General features: G+C 36.8%; 1 protein-coding gene across 12 annotated transcripts in view; it reads left to right on the top strand.

Moving 5' to 3' along the window:
* The window catches only part of Cep170 (centrosomal protein 170), a 93,513-nt gene that overhangs the window by 11,448 nt on the left and 65,478 nt on the right, over positions 1-16,587 (top strand). For 6 of the 12 annotated variants that reach the window (XM_051147961.1, XM_051147959.1, XM_051147957.1 and 3 more), the window contains exons 1-3: positions 9,087-9,626; positions 12,496-12,640; positions 14,057-14,146. In XM_051147961.1, coding sequence (XP_051003918.1) covers positions 12,536-12,640; positions 14,057-14,146 — 195 coding nt within the window. In that variant the 5' untranslated portion in view covers positions 9,087-9,626; positions 12,496-12,535. Of the gene's footprint in view, positions 1-9,085; positions 9,627-12,495; positions 12,641-14,056; positions 14,147-16,587 lie in introns of those variants that run through there. The other 6 variants (XM_051147958.1, XM_051147955.1, XM_051147954.1 and 3 more) reach the window with 2 other exon arrangements.

The following is a 16,587-nucleotide window of genomic DNA, read 5'->3' as shown; positions in this document are numbered from 1 at the left end:
TGTGACTAAAATACCTATTAGAAAGAACCTGAGGGAAGGCTTTGCTCTTTGTTTTTCTTCTCAGTTTTACAAGGAATGGTCCCAGCATGGCAGGGAAGCTGGAGTACCCCGGCCCATGGGAACAAGAGCTTAGGATATGGCTTCTTCACAGCTTGGCAGATTGGAAAGCTGAGAGCTGGACCATAAATAGGGCAAAACTATAACTCTCAAAGGCCCTGGCAGCCTTTACCATCTAAGCCCCATGCCTCAAAAATTTTCATGAACTCTCCAAACAATATGCAGACATGTGAGGCTGTTGGAGGGCGTGTAGAATCCAAACTGTAACAGATACCTTCACTTAAGCCGTAGCAGAGAGTCGATGAAACGGAAGGGTGTGCATGCAGTACAGTGGTGGTCAGAGAGTGAAACAGGAAGAAGAGGAAGGGCTTGGACAGGAGGAAAGAAAGGGAGGATTGAAGAAAGTTAATTTTTTGGATGGTAAACAGTATTGTTTTATTGGGGTTAGGGTTGACATATGAGTTCACCCAGGGTCAGTGTATCATTTCCTAACAATAATTTTTTTAAATTATTAACATTTTGGAGCTAAGGAAACAAGTCGCTGATATAAGCACTTACCAAGCAAGTGAAGACTGGAGTTCAGATTCCTAGAAACCCATCATAGACGCTGGCTGGGTGTGGCAGTTTGCTTGTAATTGCAGCCATATTGGTGAGCTCTGTTTTAATTTGAGACCGTACTTCAGTAAGTAAGGTGGAAGAGCCATTGAAGATGATTCCCAGTACCAGCATCAGGCCAGCACCATGTGCACTCACACGGACAGCACACACATGGGAAAGAAGGAAAGTTAACACTTCCTCCAATTAAAAATTATGATGATATATTACATACATTTTATCTTAAGCATTTAATTCTAGTAAATATGCACAATACTGTACAACAGTCACCACTATTCATCCATAAAACTGAAATGTAAAACTAGTAACTCCTTCAGTGTTCCCATCTTCAGGCCCTGGCAACTACTGCTGCCCTTTCTGCCTCTGAAGGTATCCCATATAGTTGAAATCCCGTAGTGCTTACCTTTTTATGATTGGCTTATTTTACTTAGCAAATTGTCTTCAAAGGTGATCTGTACTGTAGCAGATGTCATAATTCCCTTTTAACAATGAACACTATTTCATTGTGTGTGCCACGTTTTGTTTATTAATTCACCTGCCCATGAACCTTATATTGTTCACTATGTATGACTATTGGTACTAGTAATGATTTATCTACTTAGCTGCTTTTCTGTCTCAAAATTGCAGTAGTTATTATTCAAATGAAATAATACCTCCAAGTATTTTGTGCTGGCTGTGTTTGGGGATTATTTCCTTTAACAAAGTCTCTGTCACCTTCTCAGAAATTATTAAACATTGTGTTCTTTCCAGTGAATCTTTGATAAGTACCTTGTGGACTTGGGCAGTGATGAATTGAATCCCCTTCAGGTGGGGAGCGAAAAGAACACAGTCTAGTCTGTCAAAACAGCCTGACAGACACAGACGGTCCTGAAGTTAGCTAAAAGAGGCAAGCTCATTTGTTTTCCAATTTACTAATTTATTTCTAAACTTTTACTGCTACATTTACAAATGGAAGCACAAAGCTCTTTATGCTTTTTTTTGATTAATTCAAATTTTTATTTCCTTCAAAAATTATCAGCTTATCCAAGTTGCCTGTTATAAATTTTTTTTAAACCTGTAAAGTGAAGCCATCTTTCATATAAATACGCATGTGATGTCTGTTTATGGAGCTGCAGTAACTATAGTAACCACTAACCACCTGTTTAACAAAAGTTATCAGGTTCTATAAAACAAAGTTATACTTCACATTTTTCATAAGCTGGCAGAGAAATCTTGGTAAGAACTCTTAATGCCTCAGTCATACAAACATGTAGCATTTTTCTGGTAGAACTATTTATTGAGAATCTACTAAGTTTTCTTTTTAAAATGTATAATGAAGTTATACATGAGGCTTGAACTTGGAATGCCATCTATGTGTGGGGGAGCGGGGGAGAGAGAGGGGGGAGGGACTGGAACTTTTTAATTTTAATTCTATTTCAAATGTAAGTTGTAGATTATATTTATTCTTGGTTTATATTTCCACTAATTGCTCTTGAGGAAGAAGTGTTGATTTATGTGGCAGATAGTAAAGGTAAAATATAATCATTTATTCCAAAATCATTGTGAGTATGAAAGCAAAAACATTTTCTCTCTCCTACCCCCCCCCCTTTTTACATGAGCATGGAATCAGTATCTTGGTAGGAATCCAAAAACAGCACAGCTGCAGATTTATTTTTTTGTGAGGAACTGTACAAATGAGGGTGGAGATTTAAAGTAAATGAATATTTCCCAAGACTGTTTTTCATTATCTGTTCCAGATCAAGTTAATTATATAGCAGGGTTGAAATTTTCCATGTTGTATGTATTTGTTACTTTCTCAGAATGCTTCCTCTGACTGTCCATCCTAAGAAGCACCACCCTAAACTATTACATCATCCTTTTTTATTATTTTTTCCCCTCTCCCACTGTCAGGGAAGCTGTGTTAGTTCATGTAGCTGTTTGTTTATTTTAGCTTCTTTGAGATTAGGTACTTATCTGTATTCTCCACCTTCTTCCTAATATCTGTAATACTTACAACTTGGAAATTAAAAGTGGATTTTTTTTTCAAATTTCTCTAATGTTTGAGTATTCTTAGGAATTAATGTATATTGTGTTCATTTCCAAGGAAATACAGGATTTTTAAAGTTACTATGTTTGTACTTATATTTGTTTGTTACATATGAAGTTATTACATGTCTACTCCATGGTTAATGGTTAATAAATGCTGTTATTATGTTACAGGATCACAGAAAATTATGTTTGTTTTTCTTTAGTCCATATGTAGAAATGCTGATAGCTTTTTTTTCATTTTTAAATACATGACATCAAAAATCAGACTTTAATGTCAGACATGTCAAGCATGTTTTCTCTTAGAGCCAGAAATGAGACAAGAATCTTAAATTTGTGCATTTAAAGTTTTCCTTGTTTCTCTTAAATGTTTGACATGATAGGGGAAGGCATGATACAAGTTAACTAGCGCATGCAGTGGCTAATTAATTTGTTTATGTGTTTTACTGATGGTGAAAGGACAAGTTTAAAAGGTGAAATTTTATCACTATTCCTCTTTGTTTAAAGTTTCACTTATTTTATTAGGAAAAACATATGCTCTGGAAACAGCTAGGCATTAGGCCAAACCTTTAGAGGTCATTGTCTCTCATGCCTCCTGGTAACTGAAAAAAGAGTTTCACATGATAAATGATAAAATGACATTCTATCATCAAATCAGAAGGTTAGAGAAAAGCCCTTCCCACTCTAAAGACTAATAGTCCTATTGTGAGGCCAGCTATTTATTTCTCTGCAATAGCAGAAATTGCAGGGTAAGATGAGAGCATTATTCTGTGTAAAGCCATCTGGTGATGAATCAGCCAGCTGATTTCAAGAGCATAAGGATGAACTTTCCTTAACACGTGGCTTATCTCAAGTAATCCCATGCGTTAATTATACACTAGGTATGTAATGTAAGGAAGCCAGGTTTTTAGCATGGATTATTGATCATTTAAAAAAATGACTTATTGGACATTTTTCTTTCTTTCAATAACTTTCTGTTCAGTTCATTATTCATTTCCTGATCGGAAGGTTTTACTCTTTGGTATTTAATTTTTTTATTTTTTACATATACATTTATATTATTACACATATATACAATAAACAACCTACAGCAGGACCCACCATGAAACAGTCAAGAACTATATAAATATTACATTCTTAGTGCTTTCCTATCTTGGTGCATCTAAAATTCTGAATGTAAATCAGTATCTATCATAGCTTGTCATTATCAACTTAAAACATCTATCTTGACCTAAAAATATCTTAACCCCTAAACAACTAAGCTTCATTGTAAAACTAAACTATATGGTCTTCAACCCCATGAGACACTTGAGCAGGAATAAAATTAATTACCTGAGTATACAGGGAGTGCAGGTTAGCAGCTTCCCAAATGAGAAGACGGTAGAGACAGTTTGCTACCTGAGCAGTTACCCAACTCTCTATAATGTCGGAGCATCATCTTCAGCCTTCTGGCCCAGTATATCTGACAGACATATTTGTGAGGGAAGAACTATTGAGGACTTGCTTACCCCGTCTTGGCAGAGGTTGGCCATCGACTCTGCCTGCATCCAAGATTGCTCTTTTTTAGGCAGAATTCTGTCTGTGGTAGAAATGAGGACATTTTGCTCAGTGGCTTGTTTGCCACCTTTGAAGCTGTCTCCATAAGGAGGTTCATTGATGCTCATCATCTTCTTTGAGGTAGGCTGGTGTTGCCAGGAGCTAACCTGTCTCATTGTCAAGAATCTTAAAATAACATCTTTAAATGCCATATTCTCTATGTCCCGGAGGTTTTTGAAGACCTTATCTAACAGTGCTTTATATTTTCTAGCTATTGCTTTTCAACTCAAAGTATAGCTGGCAAAGATTTTCTCCCATTCCAGTACTGTCTTTTTACTCCACTAGTTTCTTCTGCTGCCTAGACACATTTTAATTTTGTGTAACCCTATTTGTCAACTCTTAGTATTACAGCCTGCTGTACAGAGTCCTCTCAGAGAAGTTCTGCGTAGGAAGCGATGTAGCTCATTGAGTGTGTGCTCTCCTCGCGTGCAGGAGTTCCTGGATTTAATCTCAGTGTGGCGGTGCATCCTTTTCTTCTTAGCACTTGAAAGCAAGGCAGAGGGTTCAGAATTCTGTCCAGCATCATTCTCAGCTGCCTACTGATTTAACTTGGCCAACTCACAGGTGGTTAGGATTTTACCTGTCGTTCTGGTTTTCCTGGGTATTTCAAAGAACCAACACTACTTGGGTTATTGATGTAGTGTTCTCCCTGTCTTATATATACATGAATTTCTGCTAATCTACTATGGAAATTGGATTTAGCTTATTATATCTTTTATTTTGCACTCTTTTTATCATCTTATTTTACTTTTATAATTTTGAGAATATAAATATGATTATATTTTTTCCTTTACTGATTTCAAACCCTCCCATATACCCTTCCCTACTGTGCTTCAAATTCATGGCTGCTTCTTTCATTGTTGTTGCATATATATATGTATGTGTATACATATATGCATGTATATTTCTAAATAAAACCAGCGCAGTTCCTATGTTATTTGTGTCTTTTCAGACTGATTGTTTAGCACTGCACACCCAGCTGGCATGCTCTTCCCCGGAGACCACCACCTCTCCCACTCTCAGTTTCCTTAGTTGCCGAGAGTTCTTTGTGTACAGTTGAGGCCTCGAGGACTTTTTCCCATCCACTTTGGCATTTTCTAAAACCTTGATGTGTGTTATTTTGCTTGGTATTCTTTTTTTTTTTTTTTTTTTTTTTTTATTTATTCTTGTTACATCTCAATGTTTATCCCATCCCTTGTATCCTCCCATTCCTCCCTCCCCCAACCCCCATTTTCCCATTATTCCCCCCCCATGACTGTTCCTGAGGGGGATTACCTCCCCCTGTATATTCTCATAGGGTGTCAAGTCTCTTCTTGGCTACCTGCTGTCCTTCCTCTGAGTGCCACCAGGTCTCCCCCTCCAGGGGACATGGTCAAATGTGAGGCACCAGAGTACGTGAGAAAGTCATATCCCACTCTCCACTCAACTGTGGAGAATATTCTGACCATTGGCTAGATCTGGGAAGGGGTTTAAAGTTTACCTCCTGTATTGTCCTTGGCTGGTGCCTTAGTTTGAGCGGGACCCCTGGGCCCAAATCTACCTATCATATTGTTCTACTTGTAGATTTCTAGGACCCTCTGTATCCTTTTATTTTGCTATTCTCCCATGCGTCTCTCATTTAGAGTCCCAATAGGATGCCTTCCCCTCTGTCCCAGTTTCCTGGTAAGTGAGGGCTTTCGTGGGACATGCCCCTTGGGCTAGTATGCAGATATAAGTGAGTATATACCATTTGATTCTTTCTGCTTCTGGGTTAACTCACTCATTATGATCATTTCTAGCTCAATCCATTTATCCACAAATTTCGGGAATTCCTTGTTTTTAATAGCTGAGTAGTATTCCATAGTGTATATGTACCACAGTTTCTTTATCCACTCTTCTACTGAGGGACATTTAGGCTGTTTCCATGTTCTGGTTATTATGAATAAGGCTGCTGTGAACATGGTTGAGCAAATTTTCTTGTTGTGTGCTGGAGCATCTTCTGGGTATATTCCAAGGAGTGGAATAGCTGGGTCTTGAGGAAGCCCTATTCCCATTTTTCTGAGATAGCACCAGATAGATTTCCAAAGTGGCTGTACTAGTTTGCATTCCCACCAGCAATGAAGGAGTGTTCCTCTCTCCCCACATCCTCGCCATCATGTGGTGTCGCTTGAATTTTTGATCTTTTGCTTGGTATTCTTGAGATAGAGTCTAACTATGTAAAACAGAATAGACTAAACTCAAAAGAGATCTGCCTATCTGCCTCTGGAGTGCTGGTATTAAAGTCATATGCTGTCACTCCTAGTCACTCCTCTACACACACAGACACACACACACACACACACACACACACACACACACACACACACACCTACAAGCTTTGTTCTCAGAACTGCTTTAGTTGCATGCCAGATTGCCAGATGTTGTGATAGGCTGCACTGCTGTTTTTGATTCCAAGAACCAACATCTTTAACATAAACATAGAATTAAAATATATATATATATTGGAATGTATAGTACAGTGAATCTGTGTACATACTTGATAGCTGCTGATTTTGTTCTCCTTTTAGACTTCAGAGTTTAAGTATAAAAATGCTAGCCCATTGGATCCTAAAATGAAATGATCCCAATTGGAAAGCCCAATTTTAAAACTAATTATAATTCTAAGAAGGTGAAAGTGTAACTGTGGTGTTAGGTAGTGCTTACATCTGTCTGGCTCCAAGTAGTTGAATGTTAAACTTTTGTCATCTAGCTGCTGCAAAGCCCTATGAGAGGCTGCTAAAGAGGAACATAACTAGGAGGTAAGGGCCAGATTTACTCCGTAAGCAAAGTTAGGTTACCCTGGAGAATTCCAGATTGCCTGCAAGTCAGGCCTTATAGTGGAGCCCACTTTGTTCGTTAGAATAGTTTCTGCTGTAGATGGGATCTGATCACTTACAAAGAGAAGGGGGCAGGTGGGCAATGGCAGCAAGAAGGGAGGAAGTTGTCACATAGTCATGGTGGGTGAAAGGTTATTCTAGATTAGAATTGACAGATGAAAAACTCTGATCTTCTGCTGCACTGGCAAGATCATCTCATGTCCTCATTCCTGTCTGGAGTAAGGACAGCTTCCTGTTTCTGTCTCACTTCCCAGCATTCTCTATAGGACTTAGTTCTTTGAAGCAAGATTCTTTTGTTTGTTTGCCGTAGCAACCCTGGATTTGGTAGGCTTCTCAATAGGTGTGTGTATTTATTTAAGTTTATCTTCTATTTCAATATATGGCTACTTGGTATAGCGTTTAAGTGAGTCGAACTTGTCTATCTCAACGCTTATTTTCTTTCTAATGTTTTGGAATCCATTATATAGTGTCTATAGTCACCTTATACAATGGCCTGTCAGAGCTTCTTGCCTCCATTGAACTATAAATTAGTTGATTACTGATCACCAGCCCTTCCTCATCCCCCGTCTCCTAGCCATACTCAGATTCTGGTAACCACCATTATATTTTCTATGACAGCAACATTTTCAGATTGTACATACCAGTGAGATTTTACTATATTTCCTTCTGTGCCTAGTTTATTTCACATAACCTGAGTGTCCATTTCCATCAATGCTGTGTTGATTGGCAGGATTTTGTGCTTTATATGGTTGAACCACATTGCCTTCGTGAATGTATGGACACTTGGGTTGGTTTCTTGGCTATCAGGGTTAGTGCTGCACTACATTTGGGAATGCAAATGTTATCTTTTATGTATCTCACCGCCTTTGTAAATAGGACTACAGCATCATACAATGGCTCTATTTTAAAAGTTGTAGGTACCTCTGTAATGCTTTTTATAATAGCTATGCTAATTTACATTAACATTTGCAGTTCCTCCCAGTGCTTGTTATTTTGGGCATGTTTGGGCAGTACCTATTTACTGGATTAAGGTGGTAGTTATTGTAGTTTTGACTTCCATTTCCTGGTGTTTATTGTTGGCCACTTACATGTTGTCTTTTAAGAAATGTCTGTTTGCGTCTATTGCCCATCTTGAAATTGCTTGGTTGCCCACAAGGACAACCTACCTGTAATCCCAGCTCCCAGGAGATACCGGCATGAAGTCCTTGGTGCACTCTGGTTACCTGGCCTGGCTGCATCAGTTCCAGGTACAGCAAGAAAGAAAAAAAAAAGTGATCAAGGAAGAGAATGTCAGCTTCTGGTCTCTACATGTTCTCTTGCCATATGCCCGAAAACACAAACACACCACAACATACATACATACATACATACATTCACATGAAAAAGAAAAAGAATAGCTGAGGGAATGATGAAAGAGCTGTACAAGGGATACCTAGAGAAAAACAGAGACTCTAGCTTTGTATTACATTGCATTCCCCAGAAGAAAAGCTGTTTAATGGACTCAAAGTCATTGCTTTAGCACACAAAAGAATGTAATACCCTGCATTATTGAATATGATATTTTATTTCATTTTAGAAGATGTATTCTCTGATTTTAAGCTTCTTGAAAAGCCAAATAAGATTTGTGAAAAGCCATTTTATTTTAACTGCATTGTTCTATGCTATTGTAATAATTACATAAATACAGTTATATATCAGATAATTACATCTTACATAGTTACAATATTATTATGTGTTGTGCTACGTAAATGCTTAAAGACTTTATTTATTTTGGTTTTTTGAGACAAGATTTCTCTGTGTAAGCCTGCCTGTCCTAGACCTCACTCTATAGACCAGGCTGGCCTCGAACTCAGAGATTTGCCTGCCTATGCATCTCAAATGCTGGGATTAAAGGCATATGCCACCGCCACCTGTCTAAAGGCTATCTTATAACAAACGAGAATTAAAGCGTGTTTTATAGCATATGAATGATGCTTATTTAAACTGATTTTTCTACATTAAGAAGTTGTTCTGCTGGGTGGTAGTAGCACTCTCTTTTAATCCCAGCACTCAGGGAGGTAGAAGAAGGCAGGTTTCTGTGAGTTCAAGGCCACCTTGGTCTACAGAGTGAGTTCTAGGACAGCCAAGGCTACACAGCCAAACCCTGTCTTGAAAAACCAACATATAAAACCAAAATAAAATAACTCCTTTTTGCCACATTTGGTTTGTGTGTTTTAGATTGCTCTGTGGGTTTCCTTTGATTATATCATTGAAGTTTTCATTTTTGTTCCCTTGAAAAAGTATGTACCTGTTGACCCACTTACTTACTATGCAGAGTTTTAAAATATTCTTTCTTCTAAATGGAGTGTGTACATTATACAATATATTTACATAAAAACTTTCCTTTAGTTAACTTCTGGTCCTCTACTGACTTGACCATGGAGACTGTATTCTGAAGTAGTAAAAGAAATGCAAAAACACCTTTTGACAGAAATATGTGTAAGACTAAGATCATCTGCTTTGAATAGTTGGGTAACTGGGAGACTTAATAAACCACATAAGTTGACAAAACTTATGAAATACACTGAGACAGTAATAAGACTTGATTGTTTTAACTTTACACAAAGTTATTTGCTTGTTTTGGTAAAAGTTGTTTGTGTCATATTATGTTTAGATGACTGTGCTTAGGTTTGTTTTGGGTGTTTGTTTTTTGTTTTTTGTTTTTGTTTTTGTTTTTGTCAACTTGACACAAATTAAGGTCACTTAGGAACAATTAAGGTCACTTAGGAAGAGAACCTCCAACTGAAAATAGGCCTCCATCTAACTGGCCTGTAGGCAAACCTGTGAGGGGCTTCCTTGATTGGTAACAGTGGGAAGGTTTATCCTGCTGTGGACAGTGCAAGCCCTGGGAATGTGGTCCTTCGTTGTATAAGAAAACAGGCTGGACAGAACAGTATGGCGTTGTTCCTCCATCGCCTAGCATTAGTTCCTGCCTCCAGTTTTCTTCCTTGAATTCCTCCTGTCTTGGCTTCCTCTGATGATGCACTGCAGCCTATAAGCCAAATAAACCTTTTCCTCCCCAAATTGCTTTCAGTATGGTATTTTATCACAGTAATGAAAACCAAACTAAGACGGTGACTTTTAACATATTAACAAACTGGATTTTCTACCAGAACATTGTAATGTTTGCTTTAGTGTATGCATCTACTTTATTGTAGAATGTTTCTTTCCATTATAATGTAGTTTACTTCCTATTCAAGTGCATTACAGTATACATCTTAGGAAAAGATGAGAATATTCTTTGGATTCCCAAGACAAAACTTGAGTAGATGATATCATGACTCTTAAGTATAGGAGAAGAAACTAAGAATTTGACACTTACACCATGCCTAAGAGTAAGAGCAGTGGAACAGGATTCACATGCACCTTTTAATGTGATTGACTCAAAAGCTTGAAGTTGTTACTTAGATGCTGACAGTGTCCTGTGTCCCGTAGAACAATAATTAAAAACTCGGTCTACAGGTACTTGGGTGTCCCTGAAGGAAATCTTTTCTAGGGTCCATGGGACCAGACTTATGATATCAAAGGACTTTGTGACTCTTTTGTTGCATTTCTATTAGCATACATGATGCAGAAACAACTGTGGTAGACTTAATCTCAGTAGCACAGATCGAGGCCAGACTGGGCCATGCTAGCTATAGTCCTCATTGTCGGACATCTGCAGTTAAAAACAACTTTAAAAACCTAAGAATATCTCACAAACTTATTGACGTAGGTGATTGTGTTAGATCTTGACCCTGAAGTCACACCTTTGTAGTGTTCTGCAGGGCTAGAAGAAAGTACTTATAGAACGCTTACACTCTGTGGCAGACTACTGCGCAGTCTCCCAAGAAAGTAAGTTGTGTCACTGTGTGAGTTGGAAGCTGAGCTAGGCCCATGCTTTTGAAACATATCACTTTTACTTCAATGATTGGCAGATTGCTAAGTATCAAAATGAACCTCAAGAAAAAGTGACAGGATTTTATTTGCAGTGATAAAATTTTAGGTGTCAAGGACATAATTTGACATAATGAATTCTGGCCTTGAGCTTAGTAGCAGCCTAATATTTAAAGACTTTTCTGTTGAGATGGGTGGTTATATTTAATTATTGTGTTTTAAAGTAGTATAAATGAAATATTCAAGTATTTAGAAGATTACATAATTCTGAAAACTATATTTTTCAAAAGACTAATTTATAATATTACAAAAAAGCCCATCCAAGTACAAGATGATTTTGTGCTTAATTGTGTGAGTCATTGATAATTTCCCCATCGCATATAATGAAGAAACTTTGGCTTTACATCATTAGGATCTTTAAAAACTCCCTGCAGATATTTTTAAAGACTTAAAATAAAACCCTTGTTTCTATCACTCCAAAACTAGGTTTCTTTACATATTTCTAGTTCAAAATGATGGTGGGTGGGAGAGTAATGCAAAAGGGTAGAAAATTTTTCATTTTAATCCAGATATTTAAATGATAACTCATATTTTAAGTTGTACTATTTTTCTCATTGGAGAGGAGTTAAAAAATGAAATTTTCAGCAAATATGAGTAATTTCAAGAGAATTTTGTTACTATTCTTTTAAATGAAACAAATGCCAGTTTTTCAGGTATATCACAACCCTGTAAACAAGTACTCCCTATGGGGTCTCTCTCTCTTTTTTTTTTTTTTTTTTTTTTTTTTTAAGTACTGGAGAGTCCTAAGAACCAAAAGTTTCACTCTAGTAAAGTTTTACTTTAGTAAAAATGTATTGAGAAAATAAAGTAGTGGCTCATACTTACAATCCCAGCACTAAGGAGGCAGCTGCAAGAGAATTGGACTCTAGGCTACCCTGACTATTTACCAAGTTCCAGGAAGGAGAGGATGGAGAACGTGGAGAGGAAGGAATTGAACTTTTTATATTGTTGAAATTGTATTCAGTGTCTCTACACTTGATAGACAAACATTATCTTTGGATTCTAGAACTATTCTAGTTAGATATCCGATAATACTATAAATTTCAGTCTTGCTCAGACTGTTTTTTGGCAAGACATGTATTTGTACAGCATGGCCTTTAATGTTATTATGCTACTATGCATATTTACTTGAAAATTACAGATTGAGTCTAGAAGCTTTTTAAAAATTACTAATTAACCACCTACTTATTTACCTTAAATTTTTCCTTTTTAACTGGATGTTTAGTGGAGTTTTTTGATTATAACACTGATCTGAATGTGGTATATTGGATGAAAATGTTGATGAGGACAGCTCTGTTGGAGGCCTACGTACAAGGCTGGTGAGTAGATACCTAAGTAATAATTTCTAATGTGTTTTTCTTCACATCTTCAGGATGATGTAGCTTTGCTAAGGATTCAGAAGCTAAGCAGAAATGAGCGTAACATCCTGGTTTTTGGTGAGCAGTGGAGGCACTCGCCACAGGCTGCCACGAGAAATGATTTTTGTTGGAAGAGATGACTGTGAACTCATGCTGCAGGTAATGTGTCAGCCTTCTCTGTATGCAAGTACAAAGCTTGCCTTGGCAACAAGAAGAGTTTTCTCCTTTACAGAACCACAGGATTCAGTGAGACATCAGATACACTTCTTAAAATTCAGGCTTAACATTTTCTGGCTCACCTAACTCTCGTGTCAGTTTAATTAATTTTCACCCTAGTGTCATCTGTAAATAAGTTCTGCGTTTTAAGGACTACATTTTGAAAATTAAAAGCATAGAATAGGTGTGTGTGTGTGTGTGTGTGTGTGTGTGTGTGTGTGTGTGTGTGTGTGTGTGAGATGTACATATAGGTACACTTATATTTGTAGAAAAATTTTGTTTCTAAGAATTCCAGTTTTAGAATTCACATTTTAAGTGATAAGAATTTTGTTCAAAAACATGTCACATTGTGTCCCTTTTTATGATCGAAGTCTTTAGGTTCCTTGTACAATTTGTATTACAATATTCAATATTAAAGAAAGAAATCCTAGGGGTGTGTCCCATGAAAGACCTCACTTACCATGAAATTGAGATAGATGAGAGGACATCCTATTGGGACTTTAGGTGAGAGAAGCATGGGAGAACGGGGAAATAGAAGGATCCAGAGGGTCCTAGAAACCTACAAGAAGAACATTAAGACGGGCCAATCTGGGACCAGGGGTTCTGCTCAAACTAATGCACCAACCAAGGACAATACGTGCAGTAAACATTGAACCCCTACCCAGATCTAGCCAATAGACAGGTCATTCTCCACAGTTGAGTAGAGAGTGGGGACTGACTGTCACACTAACTCTGGTGCCCCATATTTGACCATGTCCGCTTGATGGGGAGGCCCGTTGGCACTCAGAGGAAGAATAGCAGGCCACCAAGATGAGACTTGATAGCCTATGACCATATAGTGGGGAAGGAGGTCCCCCTCAGTCACAGACCTAGGGAAGGGGAATAGGGTGAAAGCAGGAGGGAGGGAGAAATGGGAGGATACAAGGGATGGGATAACAATTGAGATGCAATCAGAATAAATTAATTAAATAAAAAAATTAAAAATTAAAAAAATAAAAAATCCTACAAGGTAACTTTTTTAACAATAAGATAGGTAAACATTAGAAAATAATTCATTGGATATCCATGAATCAATTTCACAATTTGTGAATAATATATACTTTGATATAGTCACCAAAATAATTTAAATTCAGAATTAAAATGTGGATTTACTAGAAAGAGTATTTAGAAATTTAACTACTTTTCCTCATTAGGAAATGATGCCAAACTTACAACACAGTTTAAATTTCATTTAATCTACTTCTTTGGTCTATCCTTACATTTATCAACTGTCCTATTAATATTTTATATATAACTAAAAATCTTTTTTGTTACTTTAGAATTTTCTTTTAGTTATTAGTTTAAATTTTCTCTTTTCAGTCCCGTAGTGTGGATAAGCAACATGCAGTTATCAATTATGATGCATCTATGGATGAACATTTGGTGAAAGATTTAGGCAGTCTAAATGGGGTAAGTTAACCAGTGGACTTTTTACTTTGTTTGAACACTTGCTTAATGTTATTAAAGTTGTACTCCTTGTTGTATGTTTTTCTTTAGTTTTTCTTTCCCTTTTAAATATGTAGAAGCAGCTAAGGAGTAAATAGAGGAATTAAGAAAGGCATTTAATGATATAGTATGTGATAAAGATTTTTTAAGGAGATGAGACCGAAGCTTGGCCTCACTATGTGGCAGCAATTAATGTATGGGAAACAGAGAAAGATGTGTAGAACACCTTTGGGCACAAGAGGTAGGCTCTCACTTTTAGAAAATAGGAATGGAAAGGGAGATTTAGTGCCAGATACTGGAGGGCCTCCTGTATAGGGACTGGGAAAAACAAGGCAGCTAACCATCTGCTTTAACACACATTACTTTATCTGAACACTGTATTCATTTTTGCTGCTTTTCTTTTTAGGAGTATTTGTGTAACTATAGTAGATTTTTTTCTTTGTATTTCTATCTGAACTTTCTACATTTTACAGAATAAAAATAGTCATACATATGAAAGAATATTGATGTATTGAATTATTTGAACTTCCTAATTTTCTTGTGATTCTTCTAACAACCAAATATATTATCACTGATATTATATCCTGTTGAAATTTTATCAAATTACCTGTATATTGAGTGTTTTGAATTGCTACCACAAAACCAGACGCTAAACATTATATGGAAAGCAGATGCAGAAATAAAAACTTTTTTTCAGCTTTTAATTTGCCTAATAATAAAAGACTTTTATATTTATTGTTTGATCTTTTGTTGTTGTTAATTATGCTGTTGATTCTAGTACATGTAATCAAGTTTGTACTGAAATTTCTCTGTCTGGACTCATGTTCTGTCACCCTTCCCTTGGTCTAACAGCCTCTTTTTTCCTGCTGTTCTGGTCTTCTCCGTGGAAGAGTCCAAATAGTTAGACTTTATTTGGCCTATCAGTCTTTCCATTTTCTTTAGCATTCTAAGAGTAACCCTTAAATTCTACTTCCTAAAGGGATCAAAGAAAAAGCCCTCGCATTTAGGAACATAAACTGGTTAATGTTAACATGTTGACAGGATTAAGGAAAACAAACAAGCCAACACAGTGGGCAGTATCAGTTACATGTAAAGGATCTATGTCTACAGTGTGGACTCACAACTTCTGCTGGCTAAGCTTTTTGTTCTTTTTGTACATACAGCCCAAAACCTATGCTTTAATATCTGTTTTGTGCAGTTTATCAATTTTATCAGCCCTGAATTATGAAATCCATCTGAGTTGCTGTGCAGAGTTCCACACAGTTTATGAATCACACACACACACACACACACGCACACACACGCGCGCACGCGCATATATATGTATATCTATATAATGAATTAATTAAATGAAGTTTCAATCCAGAGGACCTTGTAGGAGTTTCATCTCAACCACAATGGTATTCTTATGTCTTATTTTTATTATCTGGAAAAATAAAAATTACATCAGTGTATTAGTCGTTCAAATGAGTGATTAATTAAATTCTTTGCGTCTTTTATTTTTGTTTTTCAAGATATGGTTTTTCTGTGTAGCCTTGGCTATCCTGGACTCTCTTTCTAGACCAGGATGACCTTGAACTCACAATGATCCACCTGCCTCTGCCTCTCCGAGTGTTGGGATTACAGGCATGTGCCACCACATTCAGCCCTGTTAAACTATATTTTAAAAATCAGTTGAAATATGAACTTCTTGACTTATATTTTTGTCAGTTGATTAACTCAATAATTTTGTGAAAGACAGTTAAGATATGAAGAGGAATGTCCTCAGTTTGAACTTAAGATCAGTCTCTGGATATAAACTTTATAGTAAGACTTTATTAACAGAGTGACTTGTAAGAAAACATTTTATTTCTTCAAAGTTCAGTTTCTTCATACAGATTGATACTATCTTCTATATTGTATAAATTTAACAAATTTAAATTCATTAAAATGAAGATACCATTTAAAATATACTATTCTTCAACTATAAAATAGTGGGGACAATTATTTTCTGTAGTACTATTGTAAGGATTTTAAGTGTGGCAGTGTGTTTATGTGCTTATTAAAGAATGACACTTACACAAGTGGTGAATGTGTCACCAGAGTGACAGCCCAAACATTCCATAAAGGACTCTACAGCAAATAATATAAAAATTCTGTAAAGTATTATCATGTATTATTCAGGAGAGTATGTAATCCACAGCATATGTACTTAGGGGAGATTTTATTTTTATGTGTATGTGTGTTTGCTTGAATGTATGTCTGTGTACATACATACATACACAGAGCCTGTAGGGTCCAGAAGTGGGCTTCAGATCCCCTTGGAATGACATTACAAATGGTTGTAAGCTACCACCTGAGTGCTGGGAAGCGAGCCTTCCTTTTCTAGAAGAGCATCCAGTGCTCTGAGCCACTAACCTAGGTAA

The sequence above is a fragment of the Acomys russatus genome, chromosome 6, assembly GCF_903995435.1.
Source record: "Acomys russatus chromosome 6, mAcoRus1.1, whole genome shotgun sequence".
Taxonomy (NCBI): Eukaryota; Metazoa; Chordata; class Mammalia; order Rodentia; family Muridae; genus Acomys; species Acomys russatus.
Note: the sequence above shows the minus strand (reverse complement) of the source record. Positions and strands in the feature narration are given on the sequence as shown.